Source organism: Chelonia mydas, chromosome 9, assembly GCF_015237465.2.
Source record: "Chelonia mydas isolate rCheMyd1 chromosome 9, rCheMyd1.pri.v2, whole genome shotgun sequence".
Classification (NCBI taxonomy): Eukaryota; Metazoa; Chordata; order Testudines; family Cheloniidae; genus Chelonia; species Chelonia mydas.
The window spans coordinates 46821469-46843359 of record NC_057855.1 but is presented as its reverse complement, the minus strand read 5'-3'; the positions used below and the strand labels follow the sequence as shown (position 1 = coordinate 46843359).

The 21891-nt window shown below is 43.6% G+C and overlaps 1 protein-coding gene across 8 annotated transcripts in view; it reads left to right on the top strand.

The window, feature by feature from the left end:
* DGKD (diacylglycerol kinase delta) overlaps nucleotides 1-21891 on the top strand; it is an 86165-nt gene that overhangs the window by 39543 nt on the left and 24731 nt on the right. For 7 of the 8 annotated variants that reach the window (XM_043522617.1, XM_043522616.1, XM_037908247.2 and 4 more), the window contains 11 exons: nucleotides 11204-11308; nucleotides 11879-12011; nucleotides 12900-13006; nucleotides 13705-13830; nucleotides 15866-15968; nucleotides 16487-16649; nucleotides 18547-18655; nucleotides 19425-19564; nucleotides 20711-20795; nucleotides 21460-21554; nucleotides 21662-21761. In XM_043522617.1, coding sequence (XP_043378552.1) covers nucleotides 11204-11308; nucleotides 11879-12011; nucleotides 12900-13006; nucleotides 13705-13830; nucleotides 15866-15968; nucleotides 16487-16649; nucleotides 18547-18655; nucleotides 19425-19564; nucleotides 20711-20795; nucleotides 21460-21554; nucleotides 21662-21761 — 1266 coding nt within the window. Of the gene's footprint in view, nucleotides 1-11203; nucleotides 11309-11827; nucleotides 12012-12899; nucleotides 13007-13704; nucleotides 13831-15865; nucleotides 15969-16486; nucleotides 16650-18546; nucleotides 18656-19424; nucleotides 19565-20710; nucleotides 20796-21459; nucleotides 21555-21661; nucleotides 21762-21891 lie in introns of those variants that run through there. The other variant, XM_037908251.1, reaches the window with a different exon arrangement.

Sequence of the window (21891 nt, the reverse complement as noted above, 5' to 3'; positions counted from 1 at the left end):
AGATTGAAATGTAGCAGGATTTCTTTTTACATTTTGGTCTAAGGCAGGGAATCCCTATTGGGTTAGCTTTCTAATCTGGAGGTTCACAGCTGTTCACTGGGGACTGACATCCAGGGGAGTCCAGTCTGTTTTTTAATGTGAAATTGAGAATGTTCCTCACTTGGCTCCATCATTTGCCAACTGGCCTCACTCGAAAAGTCAGTTGAGTTAAACTGGTGATAACTTTGGACAGAGCAGTATCATGGTGACCTGACTGGTATCATCAGCCAGAAGGGAGATGGCAAACCTGGTTGGAGGATGGACTTCTTGGTGAAAAGGTACAGGAGATGATGCTGAGTCCTTGAAAAGGTGTTAGGTAGTGTCAGCATCTAGCCTCAGGGACGCTATGGGTATGGGCTCAGAGCTCAAGCTCGAGCCCAAGTGCCCTACACTGCTGTTTTAGTGCCATAGCATGAGCCAAGTCTGTACCCAGGTTCTGAGATTTGCTGATGATGATTTTAAAACCCAGTGTAGACGTACCATTTGGCACTGGCTTCAGTCAATGATTTTGAATAGGATGCTTGAAGAACAGGTTTTCTGTGATGGGATTTGAGATGCCTCAGCTGGAAGTTGTTCTGCAAAGACTCACTGGAGAATCTGTGAATCTTCTTGGATTGCACAGGAGTAGTTGACCGAACTGCTATGATTCCAACAAGTGACACACTTATCGGGGTTTCCGTAGACAGTTGTGGTGACATTCTCTGTGGTATTGGTAAACTAAATTGAGTCCTGCCTGAAGTGAATAAGAGTTTCTCTCCCTCCAACATCCTTAAGCCTTTTTCTGTCATTCCCATTCATTCTGATGACTCTAGAATGAATGGCACATTCCTTGCCACTACTGATTAACTCTGATGCCATAGTACCTTGGGCCTTAATAGGCAATTGCTTATGTACCAGCAGTGTTGTTATAGACTGTGTTCTAATGCTAGCTAAGGGAGATGAATCTAGGCGTTACAGTTTCCCATTTTTAGGGACCAAACCTGAGATTCATATGCCAGAAAGCTCCCATAGCACTCGGGCTAAAAAGCAAACCGCATCAGTATTTGGCATTCCCTTTTTAGGAAGAGCAAACTGGTTTAATTTACATAATAGTTCAATCATGATAAACCTTGAGCCACTTCAGGGTCCTGACTACTCAGAAGTTCTGCCAACCTCAAAATAGGCCAAGAAACACAAGGGTTATTAATAATCTCAGGATTCTGTTTGTTTGTTCTGTCTTCTGATTTTTTTATTTTTTTTAAACTGTTCAGGGGAAGCAATCCCCTCCCTCATTCAAAGTGAATCAGTCCCTTGTTTTTGTGCTATCCCATTATATGAGAACAAGAGGTCAGTGGATGACATTACTGCATGGTAAATTTAGAACAAATAAAAGGAAGTGCTACTCACATAGTGCGGCATCATCCTGTGGAATTTGCTGTTCCAGGGTGTTAGTCAAAAACTGGAACTGGAACTTAAAAAAATAGTCGGACCATTAACATTTGTAGCGATGTCTGCCAGGAGAGGGGTAACCAAATCTCATGTGTCAGTGTGTCAGCTGATCACTGCCATGGTGAGAAATGAATGTATGTGATTCCCTGATTAGAAAGGTGCATTTTTTGGGGGTGGATGGCCACTGCCGCCTTTTGAAGAATCAGAAATTAGCCACTTCTGGCAGCAGGATATCAGGCTGGATAATCAGCAGTCTGATGCAGATTGGCACACTGTATGTCTTCTCTCCCTCCCTCCCCCCCATTAACAAGGAAGGGAGAGGCCTTTACTCTCCCTTCAGTGTGTTGTGGGGAGCAGCGGGGGCTGCTCTACACTTAAAACTTAGGACATAGCTATGGCGTTCAAGGGTGTGAAAAATCCACACCCCTGAGCACCACAGCTCTGCAGTCCTATCTCCCCAGTGTAGATGCAGTTAGGTCAATGGAAGTATTTTGTCAACCTAGCTATCATTGCTTGACGGGGTGGAGTTCCTACAGTGACAGAAGAACCCCTGCCATTGCCATTGTGTGTCTGCGCTACGGCGGTTACAGTGTCATAGCTGTGGTGCCGTAGCGATGTCACTGTAATCCCAGTAGTATAGACAAGCCATGTGTGTATGTGGCAAAGAGGAGGAGAGAGTGAGTTAGTGAGTTTCAGGTTGAAATTTCAAGCTTAAATGTGCACATACAAATGTTTGAGGATGGGGCCTTCCTCCCACTTGCCTTCTTGGACCCTTTTTTCCCCCCGCACCACTCTCCTCTTCTCATTTTCCTCAGTGGGGACAGTTTTTCCATCAAGTTCAGTGCTCCCTGTTCCACCAAGAGCAGTCCTGTGATTTGCCTACTCCCCCTGCCTGCGTGTTAGCGTATGTCAACACTATAAGTGCTGCAATGGCACTGTTGCGATGGAAGGAGGTTTTTCATCACTGTAGTAAATCCACCCCTTGAGAAGAGGAGGCGAGGTCAAGGGAAGAATTCTTCCACCAACCTAACAGTGTCTACAGCTGAACTATGTATCTTATGCATGTGAATTTTTCACACCCCAAGTGACATAGCTAGGTTGACCTAAGTTTTAGGTGTAGACCAGGTGTTAGTAGATGATCATTCAGGATTCTGGTGTACTAGGCAATGTGAGAGCAATTAGGAGCCTAATGAGTGGTATACGCCTTCCTGTAAGGTATCTGGCATTAGCCACTATGAGAGACGGGTTACATATAGGACTAGATGAACTGTTGGCCTATTCTGATAGGGAAATACCTCTGTTGTGTTTTCTGGGTTCCTATTTGTCACCAATATTGTTTAAATATAGTCTTGTTCACTGTTTCACAGCTGATAGTTATATCAAAACTAGGTCTTCATACTCCTTTTACAGGAATTATTAGACAAAGCTGCTACAGTTAAAATCTGTAACGAAGTTTTACAAAAATCTTGAATATCACCCGATTTCTACTTAAACTGGAAGTTGTCTTTGAGATTCTTGGTTTGGAAGCAAGCATTTTAGACTCATTCAGTCAGTTCACATTGCTGAGGACATCAAGAATCTCAAGATAAATGTGTCTCTGGAGCTGTTATTAAGTTGGGAATTTTGCTGTCTGAAACCTATTTACAACTTTGTCCTCACTTCTGGGCTTGTAGTTGTGTGCCAGACTTCTAGTTTCAGGTCTGTGATTTCTTGGCTAGCAGAATAAGATATGAAAATACCTTTAATTAATTAATTATTGTAGCATCTAGAAATCCCTGTCATGGACCAGGACCCCATATTGCTGGGTGCTATATAAACACAGAACCCATTTTTTTTGTCTCCTAAGATGTAAATTTCTCTGTCCCAATGCTGGCTTTTGGCATTTTATCATGGCTGCATTATATCATAGAATATCAGGGTTGGAAGGGACCTCAGGAGGTCCTCTAGTCCAAGCCCCTGCTCAAAGCAGGACCAATCCCCAGTTTTTGCCCCAGATCCCTAGATGGCCCCCTCAAGGATTGAACTCACAACCCTGGGTTTAGCAGGCCACTGCTCAAACCACTGAGCTATACCTCCCCCCCAAAATGTTGGGGTTTTTTTGCAGTGCCTCATGGGGCAGGTACAGCATCACATGATGCAGGTTTCTCAATCCCATTGTTCCATGGGCATCCTACTAGATTGCCAGCTGCTTTTCAACTGAAGTCGGGGGGGAGGGAGAGTTTGTGACAGGGAGCATGTGTGTATGGCAGGGGGACAGACAGTGTGTGTTGGGGGAGAGTGAGTGTGTTGGCATGCTGTCTCATAAATTCAGACAGCCGCTGGAAGCAACCTGTCCTGAGATGGGGGAGGAGGAAACCCCGACATCAGCCCCTGCCTCACACTCACACACACACTCTTCATTGGACCAGTTTCTCTGTGGAGATGCAGGAAGTTTGAGACCCCAGAATTGAACCTTTACCAAAAGCAAAAACAACGAGGAGCCCGGTGACACCTTAAAGACTAACAGATTTATTTGAGCATAAGCTTTCGTGGGTAAAAAACCCACTTCTTCAGATGCATGGAGTGAAAATTACAGATACAGGCATAAATATGTATTGGCACATGAAGACAAGGGAGTTACCTTACAAGTGGAGAGGCCAATTGAAGGCCAATTTACTCATGTAGTCCACTCCCAATAATTGTTGAGGAGGTGTCAATACCAAGAGAGGGAAAATTGCTTTTGTAGTGAGCCAGCCACTCCCAGTCCCTATTCAAGCCCAAATTGATGGTGTTAAGTTTGCAAATGAATTGTAGCTCAGCAGTTTCTCTTTGAAGTCTGTTTTTGAAGTATTTTTGTTGAAGTATGGCTACATTTAAATCTGTTATTGAGTGTCCAGGGAGATTGAAGTGTTTTCCTATTGGCTTTTGTATATTACCATACCTGATGTCTGATTTGTGTCCATTTATCCTTTTATGTAGAGACTGTCCGGTTTGGCCAATGTACATGGCAGAGAGGCATTGCTAGCACATGATGATATATATCGCATTGCTAGATGTGCAAGTGAATGAGCCTCTGATGGTGTGGCTGGGTCCTATGATGGTGTCGCTAGAGTAGATATGGGGACAGAGAAGGCAACGGGGTTTGTTACAGGGATTAGTTCCTGGGTTAGTGTTTCTGTGGTGTGGTTTGTAGTTGCTGGTGAGTATTTGCTTCCGGTTGGGGGGGCTGTCTGTTACCAAAAGCAGCTTCAATGCTTCTGTCTACTGGGCCAATATTTCAGATTCTTTGTTCTTTTAAGAGGATACAAAAAAATTGATACTAGATATTTTGATGATACTGGATAGATTTCATGATTCTAAGGAAAGGAAGGAATAAAAGCAGCAGAATAAGGACAATGGATTTCAAAAAAAGGTAGGATTCCATGGGAAGAAAATCTAAGGGAAAAAGAAGTTCAGGAGAGCTGGCAGTTTTTCAAGGAGACAATATTAAAGGCAAAACTGTAAACTATCCCAATGCAAACGAAAGGTAGACAGAATAATGAGAAGCCAATATGGGACATAAAAGGCAATAAGAAGAGGTTCTTCAAGTACATTAGGAGAAAGAGAAGGATGAAGGAAAGTGTAGGTCTCCTGCTTAGTGGGAAAGGACAGCTAATAATGGATGACATCAAGAAGACTGAGGTGTTTAATGCCTGTTTTGCTTCAATCTTCACTAAAAAGGTTAACGGTGATCAGATACTTAACACAATTAATATTAACAACAAGGGGGAAGGAACAGGTTAAAGAATATTTAGGTAAGCTATATGTATTCAAATCAGCAGAGCCTGATAAAGTTCATCCTAGGTTACATAAGGAACCAGCTGAATCACTCATGGAACTTTTAGCAATTATCTTTGAGAACTTATAGAGGAAGGTGAAGTCCCAGAGGAATATACTGGGCATGTGTAGTCTTGAGAAAAGAAGACTGAGGTGGACCTGATAAGTCTTCAAATACGTTAAGGGCTGTTATAAAGAGGATGGTGATCAGTTGTTTTCCACGTCCGCCTTGGAAGGTAGGACAAGAAGTAATCTGTAGCAAGAGAGATTTAGGTTAGATATTGGGAAAACTATCTAACAGTAAGGGTACTTAAGCTTTGGAATAGGCTTCCAAGGGAGGTTGTGAAACTCCTATCAGTGGAGGTTTTTAAGAACAAGTTGGATAAACACCTGTCAGGGATGGTTTAAATTTACTTGGTCTTAGAGCAGGGGACTGGACTTGATGACCTCTCAAGGTCCCTTCCAGCCCGACATTTCTGTGATTTTACTTTTTTTTTTTTAAATTTAAAAAAGGAAAGAAACGTCCAAGTATTGCACTTCTCCAGCATGGGTGACTGTACCAGTCATGTCTTTACTTTCCACTCGTTTGAAAGGATGTTCATGGCAGTGAGACTGCAAGTTTAATGTATGTAGAGTCAATATTTTATTATTTTTACAGTGGCCCCAGAAGTGTACGGGTGCTTTACAGAAAAACAGGAAATAAGGTCCCTGCCCTGAAATCTGGCAGTTGCAAAGTGACAGAGGGATATTTTAAGATGTCTGTATCTTCTGCAGCTGTGGTGGAGAATAACCGTTCAGCTACTCTTGTGTCCATGCTTATCCTTGCATATTTTATATGTGTGGTCTTTTATAAACTCCACACTGCTTCTAACAGCAGTCTGGAAATGGTGGCCAGTATTTCTGTAGTCTTAGGGTGTGTCTTCACAGCACAGTTAGCTCAAGTTGCAACTCATTTTTTACCTCTAACTTGACTACCATCCACATCCAAAACTGTCTATCTCGATGTAAGTGTGTTTTAGGCTCAAGCTAACTGGCCTGTAAGGAATGGAAGGGGGGAAGGAGGTAGGTGCAGGAGCAGATTTGGGTTTGTGGGCCATGAGCCAGAGCAAGTGGGGGGCCCTCCCTACCCCTTCTGCCTGCAGCCCCCCCTGCGGCCACCCCCACTGGCACTCTGCCTGGGAGTAGGGTCGGGGCGCAGCATGGGGACTTGCCCTGCCCGCCCTGGTGCTCCTGTGGGGGAAAACCCCGTGCCCCAACCCTGCTCCCAGGCAGGAGCGCAAGCGGGTTGGGGCATGGGGGAACCTGTTTTTCTGTGGCCGCCCCAATTGGCTGGGGCTCCTGGGCATGGGCCCCGTCGGCCCAGTGGCTAATGTGCCACTGGGTAGGTGGGCTGTAGCTTCAGCTAGTAATGCAGTGAGGATGCAACAACTCAAGTTACAACTCCCCAGAAGCTAGTCAAATCAGCATGTAACAAATGTTGTTTTGAAGCGTAGTTGCTCTCAGTCTGGCTTGGCTAGCTGAACTGCAGCAGTTCAGCGAACAGAGCTGTGAAGACACACCCTCAAAAAGGTTTGAAGAATTTCTCTTGACAGTTACCTTCCTATCTATGGCAGGGTTCACTGTGGCCTAGGCTCCAGTTGAGGGCAAGAAGGAAGGCTCCTTTGGCTTTCCATTCTAGAGTCATCCTTAACAGACTGGGGTAATTAAAAAAAAACCAAGGAGCCAAGGAAGGATTTGTCTTTAAAAATGTGTGAATAGGTATGATGCTTAATTCTGTTTATTACTTACCTGTTGTGCAGGTCAAGCCATTTGGGATCTGTCTACACTGCAGCTGGGAGCGAGCCTCCTAGCCCGAGTAGAGAGACTCCAGCTACCAGTGTGGACCTTGCAGCTCAGGCTGCAGCTTAGGCTCTCAGCCCACCTGACCTCCTTGGCTTGAGAGCCTGAACTGCAGCCCAAGCCACAGTAGCCACGCTGCCATGCTCCCCGCTGCAGTGTAGACATCCCCTGGATTTAAGATGGAGTATTGCATGCTGTGTCCCTGCCGCAAGAGGCAGCTCCTTATTTGAAAGGCGCATTCTGACCCATTTGGTTTGAATTAAATGTGGCCGAACTGTTCCTTGTTAGTTACTGATGCCACTTTTGTTTGGGCAAAGTCTGGGTAGGGCTAGATGTATGCTGCACTCTATAAAAGGGGTGTATTTTCTGAAGATCTTGAAAAGAAAATAATGTTTCTAGGTGAATATTCATTTGCCAACAGTTGCATATGCATTTTCCAGTGTTTGATCTCCTATTGTGATAATTAATGTATGGCATAAAGAGGAAGTTTAATTTTAAACTGGAATTTGGCTGTGGGAAACTGATAGGTTGACAGGCATGTTTATTGTTTTTTAATTCATCTCATGAGCCGTAATGGAAGAGATAGGAAGTGAGTGGAATTGGAGGCTATCTTGGATCAGAAATATTTAGGAGAGATCTATTTTCCCATTAATATTGATTAGGGAGAGATTTACATTTGAGGTGGGATCACAATAATTCTTTGATTTTTATGCTGGCTGGAGCTGCAAGGGCCTTGTGAAACTGATACAGTCCTAGTCAGTTTCATTCAGCTGCTTCAGATAGCAAAGCATTATTTGCAGAAGCAGCAGAGTTCCATGTCAGTCATTCTCTGCTATGGATAGAAGTGTTTTTTTAGGATGTAGACTAGGGAAAAACAAACGAGAAGTTAGATTCAAGATGTGTGTGTCTCTGGAAGCTGTTAAAGTTAATTTAACTGGGATCTTGTTAATTTAGTACAAAATGCTAATGTAACAACTCCTTACACCAAGGTACTTTAAAATGAAGAATCACTTTAAACTAGGGCTCTGTTCTAACAAACACTTAAGCATTGCTTTAACTTACGTGAGTAGTCCCGTTCACATCAATGGGACTTTCTATGTGAATAAAGTTAAACCAGTGTTCAAGTATTTGCAAGATCAGGGTGTAAGTGAACAGATCAGATGGGGTGAGGCACAGGGATAGAGACATACACAAACGGGAGAGTGCTAGGAGAATGACAAACCAAGGTGGAAGAGCTGCACTGGTGGTTATGGGGCAGGGCATTTTAGTTTGTAACTGATTTGGGGACTAGGTGGCTGTGTAGAGAACAGGCTCAGCCCCTAAAGAAGGAAGAATCTTTATTTTTTCTCTGTGACCCCTTCTGGCTGGCTGAAGGAGGAGTGTGACAGGTTAGAAAGAGAGCCACTTTTGCTCTTTTTTGGCCAGAAGGAAGGTTTTTCTGCAATGTGTTAAGGTGAGAGGAAGAAGCAGGTATGGGGCCCCCAAAGAATCCATTTCCACCCACCAAAATAGGAAATGGGCCATAAAGAAAAAGGGAGAAGAGTGAAACAAGTAGAGTGGAGGGGGGGAAATGCCAAGAACTACAAAGAGAGAGAGTGGGAGGAAAAAATGAGTGAAATCTGAAGGGCAGAGGATGTTGCTTTAATATGGGAGGAGAAATATGTGTTTTTCCTCTAGCTCTTAATCTGCTTAATTCTGGGAGGAAATCCTTTTGCCCCATTTGAAAACATGGCTGGAGTTCTCCTTACAGGCCAATTACCCTGATTCTCAATTATACCTAGTTGTATTCCTATCCAGGTGCCATGTTATTTAATTGTTTAATTTCACAGCACAAAAAAAATTAACACTTTTTATATGCACGTTTGAAAAAAATGGAACCACTCTTGGTCAGTCTTTATTGAAATCACTAACCCTAGCCTGAGCCCCCTTAAGGGTTTCTTCTGGACCAGGTGTTATTGACCATTCACTCTCTCAACAAGAGAGTTCTTGCAGAAATTAAATCTAAGATTTCACATTCTCTATACAGATGGTCCATGCTTAAATGTGACCGTTATTTCTTCCTCCAGTAATGATTTAGCCATTTGCAGGGATATACAGTATTAGGTTTTTCAGAATGTGACTTTGTCTAGTAAATTTATGATAAACATGGATAAAGCAGCAGCAAATGTGCTAGATTCACTGAACTTTTCAAGCTAAATCTTCTTTCTCTCCCATGCTGCTTTAGACACAGATGCTATTGTGAAAGGTCTCTAGGGCAAATTTGAGGGCTATATTGAATTACAGTTTTTTAGGTTTGTTATGGAGTAACATTAAAGTTGAGAGTAGCCCACAATTATCAGCCTGTTTTTGACATGCGCACATTCCTTATCTTAACCCAAACAAAACCATTCTATCAGGTGTGATCTTAGAATTTTTATGGAAAGTTTGAGGTAAATCAAATCAGGCTTTCTGGGGATAAGAGGGTTAAACAATATGATGATCTCAATTTTGGAATATTTTCCTAATTTTTAAACTTATTTTCACTTGTCCCAACTCCAAAATGGGTTGGTTAATCTATAATCTGTTGGTTTTAGCAAGAATTTACATTTGGGAGTGCTGTTCTCAGAATGATTGTTAAGAACAGTTTCTGCATACATTATGAGCATTGCAGAGTTTTGTGACGAAGTGGGGATTTTCCCTTGTTATGTTGTATGTGAGCTATGTGAGTCTTACTGTTTTGCATGAATACTGTGTGCGTCTCAGTTTCCCTGTGTGCTATACCAATGCCTAGGTTGTGGGAATAGGGGTGTGTGACTTTGGCTGAAACCCTCTGGGGCAGGTGAGGCTGCTCCAGCTGTCTGCACCAGGTGCGCTTCGTAACCTGAGACCCAGGAGGGGGATGCGACCAGGTGACTCTTTTGCCCAGGGAAGCGAGACAAAGACCAGGAGGAGGAGCAACGGGGGTGTCGGAGGTCAGATCACTGGTAGCTGGGCAATCTGTTTGGGGAACTGAAAGAGGGGAAGTCCAGGGCGTCTGACCCGGGACTCCTCAAGATGGACGTGGCTGAAAGTCACTGATTTCTGTGCTAGCAAGGTGTGTTCTACGCTGTGTTCCTGTCAACTAATAAGTCCTTAGTTTACATGCTGGCTGAGAGTCATCGCTGACTGGGGAGTTGAGGTGCAGGGCCCTCTGGCTTCCCCAGGAGCCCAACCCGGGCGGACTCGCTTTGGGAGGCGCACAATGTGGAAAGGGATGCTGAATGCTCTAAGGTCAGATCCAGGAAGGTCAAAGCTGTGTAAGCTTCTTGCCCTGGTGACAGTATCCTCAGAGAGAGGAGGCATGCTACACCAGAGTCCGTGACAAGTTTATAAACTCCATGTGGCCGCAAATCAGGTGGCCATGATGGAAGAAGCAGCAGAAGAGAAACCACATGGAGTGGAGGGCCTGGAACAGTTTATCAGTAAGAGTCAGACAGTCCGTTAGGTTGCTTTACAACTTTCACAGTCACTGATGTGATGAAAGTGTGCATTGTTGTAGTATAGGATCGTATCCTGGTTTTGAGGTTTTTTCCCCACTTAAGTAATTGAGAGTTACAGCCTTAACTCCAGTGTACCACATATTTTGCATAGGAATGTTAACTGGTAGAAGTCATGTTGCCATCTAAACAAAATAAAATAGAAATTGGTTTAATATTGTTCAAATTAATATGAAAAATTCCATCGAATGTTAATTTTTTAAAAAACCTCATGCAATATCCATGCAGTTAATATGTTGACATTGCTGTTGTATCATTGATTTCTGTATTGTGTTGTTCTTTGGATGGCTCTCCACTGCTTTTCTCAAACTATAGTTATTAATGAATTCAGGAGTCAAAATAGGAACAAAAAACTCTTCAGCTCTGTAAACCCCGCGGAAAGAGAGCGTTGGCCTCAAAGCAAGCAGTACCATTAAAGTGTCATTGATCTTTGCTCAGAGATACACAGGTGCTTTCTGTGGCTGTCCTCAGAAGCAGTGATATTTCATGTGATAAAGGTTGTTCTTAGTCCATGTTCCCTGTTCTCTGTTCTTCCTGTCTTCCTGACAGCCCTGGAACTCACCGTAGTGATTTGTCTGTCCTGTCAGGTTATCACCCCATGTCGGAAACTCATCCTCTGTGCGGATAACAGAAAAGAGATGGAAGATTGGATTGCAGCACTGAAGACTATACAGAACCGTGAGCATTTTGAGGTAATAGAAGAATCCTCTTATTTACCAGCTGTGTTTTGTGCAGTTCCTCCCAAATAGCATCTGTTTACGGGCTTGACCCAGTGCCAATTAAGGGGTGTCATTTAATTGACTTCAGTGGGTATTGGATCAGATTTTATATACAAAACCTCCAAACTGCTGCCTGCTTACAACTCCCTCTTACAGTGACTTTTGTACTCTGTACACTCCCCTCTTGGTGAGTGTTAGAACACTTACCACAGGATAGATAGGTACAGAACACATACCTCGCACCCCTGGTCTTCAACTGTTTGGTGTCAGCCTACTATCATTGCCCTGACTTGTCACACCTGCTCAGGATTCAGCCTACTGCAACTACAGTGTATCCAGGTGCTTGGTCTGTAGCAACCTAACTCCTTGTCCTTCTGTGTGCTTAGCCTGCCTAGTGTGTTAACTGCACAAAGCCTGCCCTCTCCCTACCCCCCAGGAAAGATTGTGCTATTTTTGCCTTTTCTGTCTGTTATGTTTGAGTTTCTCTCTTAGGAAAACTCTCAAGCTCCACCTTAGGGTTTACTGTACTGTATTTATTTTAAGTCTACGCAGTACAGTATGGACCATTTCTCAGGGATGCATAACTGGTACGCCTGCTCACATGCTCGGCCAACGTACTGCAACGTGTGCCGGGAGGCATTATCTGGGGTCACGTCGCATGGACTCTCGTGTGAAGGTAAAAGCACTTTATTGTCTGTCACTCAGGGCATATTGCCATGATAACTCATTACTGTATTCCAAAGATGGTGTAAAACAATGGAACTGTTGTTTACTGTCTACAAAATGGGCTAGAAGAAAAATGACACCGAACAATCAGAAAGCTACAGAATATGTAAGAATGGAACTCTTATGGTCTTGATCCTGCATTCCTTTTGCTCTCAGATTCCTGTTGGCTTCCTGGCTGGGTGCATAACGAATGCAGGATCTTGTCCTGAGAGGGTTGTAGGAAGATGATTTTGTGTGTAGTTTTAATGCTGGTTCTTATGTTGTTGGATCTGGCAGTGGTGTGGTGAAACACTTATTTTTGATCTGCCAAAATCATTGCTATAGAATATTAGAATTTTCCAAATCTGAAGTGTGAAAGTATCCATTTTTGAAGAATCAGATTGAAAGTGTATTTTGTATTATTCACAGCAGCAAGTGCATGTCAGTGTTTGAATCTCAGGAGGTTAATCTTGCTCAGCTTTGGTATAGGAGACATTCACAGCTTCTTGCGGCTCATACTTCTAGTGTGGAGAAGGTTACACCTGTGATGTGTAAAGGGGTGCAGGCATATTTTACTGTACATATCATGTCATATTTAACAAAATGGGATAAATTAACCCATTTACAATCCAGCGGTGAAAATGAGGAGCAGGAGTTAGCAGCTAGAGCAAAATAGAGTTTTTTAACGAACTCAGTACATTCAGCTCTGATAGTTTTGCCATTGCTAACAAGGCAGAGGGTGCTCTCTTTTGGAGCAGACATTTGAAGCTCTGTGTTTCACTGCTTAGTCAGCCTTTATGCTCATACTGTCACATCATGTGTTCAGTGGCAGGATTAATTTCTTTTTGTTCCTCTTTAGTATGCAAGTTTAAAGCTCACAAACGGTGCGCTGTCCGGGCAACCAACAACTGCAAATGGACGACACTGGCGTCTATTGGGAAGGATATAATTGAAGATGAAGATGGGGTATGTATTGGCCTAGACCATGTCCACTCTGGGTTGGAATAGCTGGAACTGTGGAGTCTACTTTGCATATGTCCCTCCACACATGCTGCTTTTGAGACATCAGGGTGAAATTACTGGAAGCAGTTGAAGCCTTCTTTCCCCAAGTCCTGATGTGGAAAAATTAGATGGAACTGCATGGCCTGGGGCTGGCAAATACTCTGTACAATTAACTGTCCTGTGGAAACAACCGACTTTGTCTTTAAATGCAAATGGTATGTAAAGCCACTTGGTGTCAAAAAGTGATGTTCTTTATGAAAGAGCCTTCCGTTATTATGCATGTGTTATATTGATAGGATTCCCTGATGCCAGAGACCTGTAGTTATGGACCATCAGAACATGGTGCTTTGAGGCTGAGTAGTTAAGGGTGAGGTTCCCTATGTCTCAGTCTTGGGAAAGGAAGGATGGTTAGGACTTGGGAGACCTAGATTCAAGTTCCTGCTCCACCACAGACTTCCTTTGTGACCTTGGGCAAATCACTTAGCCTATCTGTGCCTCAGTCCCATGTAAGTACTTAAGATAGATAAATAGGTATTTCCTAGAGAGTGCCCTTGCTGACCTCAAGCATCACATGTGTGCGTGTCTCATTGCTACACCATGTCTTATATTCTTAGAGTTGTAGTCTGGAATCTCACAGTGGTCCCTCTGTGCTTGGTTTGCAGATTTCAATGCCACACCAGTGGCTGGAAGGAAACCTCCCCGTGAGTGCCAAATGCATGGTGTGTGATAAAACATGTGGCAGCGTTTTGCGCTTACAAGACTGGCGCTGCCTCTGGTGCAAAGCCATGGTGAGCTGAGTGAACGTGGTGTACCTCTGTAATAGTGTCATCTCCTCACTGCTCAGTGTACACATGCCTGTGTGCTCTGTTACCGCCGTTTGTGTGAAGCGACAGTTCAGGCCAAGTTCTCATTCAAATGTATCCATGTTCTTCTCCATGTCATAGGTGGCCTGCAAAGGGTAAGAAGTAAGGCTTGTGCCTAGTTGCTTCACTGGGGTGTATATATAAGGCCTGAAAAGATTTTTCACACCAAAAATATTCTGGGACTTTTTTTCTGCCTGTGCGTTCCCTTAGAAATACCTGGATTGTGATGTCTGTCCGTCGTCCTTTTACCAGAGTCTTTCATGAAAGAATCTACAGTGTATAAGGCATGTCCTTGGCCCTTAGCTACAGTGGGTGGAGATGATGAATCTTTAACAAACCACTGTTTATAGCTGAGTAGGTATTAACAGAAACAAACAACAAAGCAGGGAGCTTTAAACCACTTCAATAAAAAACATTTCCCCTCCCAATTCAACAGGTTTCACTTGCTTAATATCTATGATATCATAAATCCTGCTAGTTTTCCAGTTGTTTATAGGGGTATTAAGGAAAAAAGGCAGTACATGAATTTCTCATGTTAAAAATAAATAAATAAAAGAAATTAAAAACAAAATAGCCCTTATGCCGGGCCTTCTCTGTACATCAGAAAGGAGCAAAAAGGTCATTAGCTTAATTTCTGTTTACCTGTGCAGGGCACTTTATCACCCTCCTTTCTTTCTTATCTTACCCCACACCATGTCAGTTGCACCCACACTGTGTATTCACCCTACTTCCTCCCATCTCTCTGCTTTTCCATTCTCTGTGTTCCTTCTTTCTCTGCTCCTTTTTCTTTCCCAACTTTTCATTTTATTCCTACTTTCTGTGTCCCCTCTTGGGCCAAAATGTTGAAAACTGGGTGCTTGAAGTGAGACTTCTAAATCCAGATTTAGGCACCTAACTGAGAGGCCTGATTTCCAAAAATGTTGAGCATCCAGCTGTTCTCACTGAGGTGTGTGAAGTTATACCAAGGATTAACTTGGCCCTGTGGGTCCCAACCTTGTTGTCATGTGCTCTGAGTGCCAAGTGCCCATCTCAAAAGGAAAGGCAGTGTGTATAAACAGGAAGGGCTGAGGAAAGTTAGCAGAAGAGATGAATGAATTGTGAACCCAGTTTGCTGCGTGGGGTGTATCTACACTGCAGCTAGGATTGATCTGCCTAGCCCAAGTAGACAGACTCTCATAGAATCATAGAATATCAGGGTTGGAAGGGACCTCAGGAGGTCATCTAGTCCAACCCCCTGCTTGAAGTAGGACCAATCCCCAATTTTTGCCCCAGATCCCTAAATGGCCCCCTCAAGGATTGAACTCACAACCCTGGGTTTAGCAGGCCAATGCTCAAACCACTGAGCTATCCCTCCCCCATTATCAGAGCTTGAGCTGGCGTGCTAAAAATAGAACTGTGGACATTGCGCTCCTGCAGAGACTTGGACTAGCCAAAAGAGCTCAAACCCAAGGGAACAATGCGCTTGAAAGCCCAAGCTGCAACATCTGCAGTGCTAATTTTAGCACACTAGCTCAAGCCCTGCTAGCGTGAGTCTTGCTCGCAGCTGCAGGGTAGACATACCCTGGGGTTTGTCTACTCAGGACACTGAGGAAAGTTAAGACAGTTAACTAAAGGTGTGAAGTTAATGTGCATAAGTGAAAATGCTTTAAACCTGTGTTTAATGTAGCTTATGAATTAAGGCAACTTTACTTCTGAACGAGAGTCCACATGGGTTTCATGCATTTTAATTTATGTTCATTAACTTCACACCTGTAGTTAAGTTGCCTAAGTCCTCATGTAGACAAGCCTTTAGACTACTTTCTTTAAAATATCTTTGGTCACTTCATACTGTTGATTCCCATTTCTTTAGATGCCCGCCCCCTTCCTGGCTGTTCAAGTTCTGTTTTCAAAGTGGGATGGGTTTCTGCATTGTGGAACAAGACCTAGAAGGAGCTGGCTGAATACAGTTTTATTATTTCAGGTACACACAACCTGTAAAGACTTGTTACCAACTAAGTGCCCCCTCGGCCTCTGTAAAGTATCTGTCATCCCTCCCACGGCTCTGAACAGCATTGATTCAGATGGTAAGTATCCACTAACATCTTCCCCTCTCTCTTTCAGTTACAGGCCTTTCAACTAGATCTTTTTACCCCAAGGCCCTGAACTGAATTCTGCTAAAATTTCAAGTAAATCCCAAACTGGAGGTTTTGGCTGAACCATGGGAATGAATAACCTCATCAGCACTGAGTTCCTTGGGCTGTTTATTTTGATATTGCATTCAGTTTATTTGCTATTGGCCCAAAAGTTTGCTGCAGCTGTTGGTTGTTCATACGGCAAAATGCAATTTTGGGAAGCTGGCAATTTGAGCATCTGGCTAGAAGAACTGCAACATTTGACCTCATGATTGGTGGCAGGTGGTTCATGCTGGATTCAGTGCTGTGTCCATTTGGCATTTACTCTGCATATGTCAGCATCTCAGAGAAAGTATTAACCTCTTCATCCCTGTGCTTGGAGAACGTTACTCCTGGGTGTGAAGGTGTTTCTTTCTTTCCCCCTCCCCTAGTGCAGCTTCATCTTTTCTGTGTTCCTTCTTCCCACTCAGGGTTCTGGAAAGCCACTTGCCCCCCGTCCTGCACAAGCCCCTTGCTGGTCTTTGTCAACTCAAAAAGTGGAGACAACCAGGGTGTAAAATTCCTAAGAAGATTCAAACAGCTGCTGAATCCGGCACAGGTCTTTGACCTTATGAATGGAGGACCTCACCTTGGGTAGGGAAATATTCTCTGGATGAGCAGATTCCTTGTAAATACCAAAAAAAAACCCAGCAATGATTGACTCTTTGATTTGAAATCTCTTCTCTCCCCCCCACCCCTCCCAAAAAAAAATCTAGCAAGGGTATTATTCCTCAGAGAGAACTGTATATATGCAGAATGTGGAAGGGCTTTCGCTAGCTGTTTTTGAGTTATTGATCAGCCAAAACCAGATCTTAATGTTGAAATGCGTAGTTTCCATTCTCTAATAACTGCAAAACAGCTGAAGGATTTCCCTGAGATTCCAGAAGCTCCTCTCTGGGAGGAGACCAAGCATGGAATGCTTCAGCCCCAAAAAGCAAGTTATGTGAAGACAGGCTTCTAAGAGCCATGCTGATCTAACTGTTATTCTTGCATTTGCTATGATGAGAAATGGGATTTTGTAGATGGCACTCGGATGCTGTCAAAGTGAGCTGTATAGAAATAGCTGCAAATAAAAATGATATCCACAGAATAAACTTCGACCTCTACCCTGACCACTAAGTCATTGCTCCTGGGCTGTTTCTAACATCTCGAGCCTCGTTCACGTGGGCAAATGCCTTTTTAATGAAAAAAAGCCCATCACACGTGTTTCCTTTTCTATTCCCCCAATATGGCTTGAATAAAAGCAGGAATTTCCAACCATACTGAATTGGGGTCCAAGATACTGAATTGGGCATCCACTCCTGGACCATGACCATTTTAAAATCTAATAGCTCATGAACTATTGTAGCAGCCATAGACATTTTGTTCACCTTAGCAGTTTGCAAGATATTGGACCTGAAAACTGAAGCACGCTGATTGATGGAAAAGTTATATTAGATCATTTTTAGAGGGTTATAAAATTAAATAGTACTAGTTATTTCCTCTCTCTGCCTGTATGGTTGGATCTGTGGTACAAAGGCACACGTTTTCAAAGGGGAGGGATATGAAAAATAGTATCAAATAATTTTCTCAAACTTTTAAAATTGCTTTTTTGTAGAAAAAGAAAGTGGCAACAACAAAATAAATGATGATGTGGTATAATGTTCATTGAGTAATTTCCAACTCATGCCAGTCAAACCATGCACCACAACATGCCATCATTTATGACAGCTTTTTCTCAATGCAGTGGTGATTGTTAACAGTAATATGATTTTTCTGTAGTGCTGTAGCAAATTTATTTAGTACAGGCAATACCCTTGGAGGCTTTACAGTAAGAACCACAGACAGCTTTTAAAAAAGGTTGATTTTTAGGCCTAATATTCTGAACAGTGTCCATACTAGCCCAGATGAATGGGAAAGTTACACTTTTCTTGGTGGTGAGTTGTTTTCCTGGTTGGAAAGCAGACAAGACAGCAGAGCAATGATTTACAGACTACCTTTGCGACAGAATTTTGAGGTTTAATCTCCTGTTCCTGAACTCTTGCATGTACTGAATCCCCATTCTTGCAGTCTTGCTTTAATTGGCGTGGTTCTGAATATGGAGGCATTGAATTCAGAACAATCCAAGCCATGACAAATAACCTAACTGTATACAGAACATCAGAAATCTGCAGACAGGAATTAATTCATCAGATTATCAGCCGCCAAATATTTGTTTCCTCTGCTGTTGAGAGTAAAGTAGGCTGATGCAGAATTGGAGTGCCCTGGTATAGAGTCTCCATTCTGTACAGTGAATAGATATGAACATTGCACATAGCTGTATTTGTACTTCCTTTTTACAATGAAGAATTCAAATTTACCTGAAATCTAGCAGTGACTAATGTTCATTGAAAAAACAGTCTAGTCAAAGCTACCAAGCAAAGTTTGTAACCCAGACTGAAATAGCTAATCATTCCTGTTTCTTTAGTAGCACATTATTCTTCCCATCTTTTTTTTTTTTTCCCTCCTGTAGTTTACGTTTATTCCAGAAATTTGACACTTTCCGGATTCTGGTTTGTGGTGGGGATGGAAGTGTTGGATGGGTTCTGTCCGAAATTGACAGCCTCAATCTTCACAAACAGGTACCTGCCCACAGGGCTTGTTCATGTGTAAGAATGAAGAACAGACAACCACGGGTGAAGAGGACTCTGATCAGACAGAAATACAGTTGTGCCAGGAGTGAAGCAACTAAAAGCTTCCCATAGCTGGTGCTACTGCAGTAACTTCTGCTGAATGGGGCACCCCTCACAGTCAGTGCTCCTACACAGTTCCCTCCTGTGACAGCCAGCTATTAGAGTAGCTCTGAGCATTCGCTCGATCTGTGCTCCTACACCATTCCCTACATAGATTTCTGCCAGGAGAAAGCTGGGACTAGCTCCCAAAAGGCCAGCGCTCCTATTCCAGTCCCTCTAATAATTCTAGGAGAGGATGTGAGTCCCTTTGGTGTCAGAGTCCAGAAATAGCTAAATACTTTTCCAAAGTGAGTGTTATGTGTGCTGTGTTAATTCTGGAGATTTTCTCCTGGAGATCCCTGTGCCATTCCGTTAGGAAAGGCAGTAGCACCACCTGGTGTAATATGAGAACATTTGAGCTCTGCCCAGCTGTTGAAAGGTTTTCTTTGTAGTGAATAGGTCAGGAGTATCACTGGAATCTACTCCCCTCTCAATTCACAGCTTTTTCTGGTTGTGGTCAGCCCTAGCTGGCATCCTCTTTATCTTATGACTAGTTTTCTCTCAGGGATTGATCTAGTTTGGAAATCAGTGAGGTTCTTCTCAGTGTTATTTTTGGATCAATGGGGCTTGTGTTTTCTCTTTTGGATATCCATATTGGTGGTCTTTTCTTCTGGTGCAGTGCCAGTTGGGAGTGCTGCCCCTGGGTACAGGAAATGACTTGGCCCGGGTGCTAGGATGGGGATCTGCATGTGATGACGACACCCAGCTACCACAGATCCTGGAGAAGCTGGAGAGGGCCAGTACCAAAATGCTGGACAGGTGAGTGTCAGCCCAACCACAACATCCATATCTCTGACTCAAGTTCTACCACCGGAGTGTGTGCTAAGCTCTGTTCTGAGACATCAGCCTCCCAGGACAGTCCTACCGTTCCTGACTCTTATCTGCCTGAATTACTGACTAGTTTCACCAATGGTTCCCCGTTATACTCCTGCCCCCAGTTGTTATCAGGGCAAGGCATTCTTACATTGCTTATCATCCCTGCAGAATAATCGCACCAAGGAGATATTGTGCAATATAGAAGTGACTAGTAACACGTGGCAGGAGAGAGGCCTCCCCTTACTGCCCAGCGTTACACATTCATCAATGATGATTGTAAAATGAGTTCAGTGGTTTCAACCTACTCCCAAACCACTACACAGTTTGTTATGGATGATCAGAGGAGATCTAAGGCTGCAATAAACTCATAGTAGTTAGATATGGCAAGGATGTTATGTTATTTTGTACATCCGCTTCCCTATCCTGCGGTATAGTCTTGAGCATTATGTCATGTCTAGAAGTTGGGTGGTGGAGTTCGATAGCATAGTGAAATTGACAAGGTCCACAATCTCTGAACTCCAAAAATCTTCTCAGTGTAACTTGGCTGCATTACAGTCCGTGATTTTGACATCAGGTGTTCACTCAGGATTTGAAATAGCTATTTCGTGTCTGAATCAAAAAGTAAAACTGAAAGCTGAAGTGGACATCTGTACTGCTAGTGTTTATTTCTAGATCAAGCTGACACTTAAAAAATATATCTGCAGCAGCCTTTGAGACTTGCGCCATGGAAATTCTCATGGCAAAACCTGCAGTTTTTTTCTGTTAGAGAAGGTGGGGGTAACGAATAGGGAATACTAGGGACATCGGGATGGAGAGGGATGTTTGTTTGGAGGGTATCACTCCTTCCCTTCCCCCAGTTCAAACCCCTTTACAGGTGACCTGCTGTGACACTAAGCACCCCTGTATGTGACACATGCATCTATAGGAATGTGGTCTTTTTTTTTATTCTGAATGCACATGTGCATTGCCTTTCATTCAGGTCATATAAAGAGCCCCTTCATTCTGTCTTAGTCCCCGGTTGTTTGTATTTCTCATGACGAGGAGGCTATCAGCTTGGTAGTAATAGTTGCAATGGTTTCATTTCGACAGGTGGAGCATCATGGTGTATGAAACCAAACTCCCTCGTCAGTCATCGACTTGCACAGTCACTGAAGATTTCAGTGAGGATTCTGAGGTACTTAGCCAGCTGCAGAGGGCTGAAGACTGGGAGGGAATTCAGCTGTGGATGGGCTCAAACCAGACAAGGGAGCAGGCTATGGAGAAGCGAATTTAAATGAAGTGGGCTTGGGCTCTACATCAGAGGGGTGACCTGCTGTAGAGAAGGATGGGAATTGGACTGCCGAAAGCAATAGACTCCTAAGGAGGCATGATAGGAGATAGGGTGCTGCAGAAATGGGGACACTTCCGTATTAGGAAAGTGAAGGGCTGTAGAGGAAGACAGGTTGGGTTGGAAGTTATATTGGCTTTTCCGTACACTACCATACAAGGCAGCATGCTGTAGGGGCTGCTGAAAACTGCATGGCATTCTCAGAAGTCATAAAAACCAGTGTTTTCTGTTCCCAAGTGGATGGTCCTGAGCCCCAACTCTGTGACACGTTGACAAGCTGGTAGAAATTCGTTCCCTAATCAGACACTGGTCTGGCGTGACTAACTGTGATCTGTACCATAGAGCTCTCAGAGGACACCCAAAGAAAGTAGAGTGAATAGAAATCACAGCCCTGCACCTTAGGGTGCACTATGGGAAGCCCAAGTGTAACACAGCATATGGGAACCCTGGCCATGAGTCTAGGCAGACCGTGGGAACAGTAATCTAACAGCTTGTTTCTGGCTGTCGCCAGGTGCAGAAGATTCTCTTCTATGAAGATTCTGTGGCTGCTCATTTGTCCAAAATCTTGACTTCTGACCAACACTCTGTGGTCATCTCCTCAGCCAAGTGAGTATTTCCAGGAGAGCCCATTGAAGGGGATCAAGGGGAAAAAGTTACTCTGAGAATGGTGGGCAAACCTGTGAATGACTGTCTTGCCTGCCTTCTTTGCCTAGGGTGCTTTGTGAGACAGTGAAGGATTTTGTGGCTCGAGTAGGGAAGGCCTATGAGAAAGCGACGGAAAGCTCGGAGGAGTCGGAGGTCATGGCCAGGAAGGTATGTTGGGAAAAGAGCACTTCAAATGTAGAAAGGAATGAGAGAAAACCACTCTGCTGTCAGAGAGACCCAGCTGGTGTGTGTACAGCAGCAATCCAACAGGCAGGGGGCTGCCCAGTTCCACTGGTAT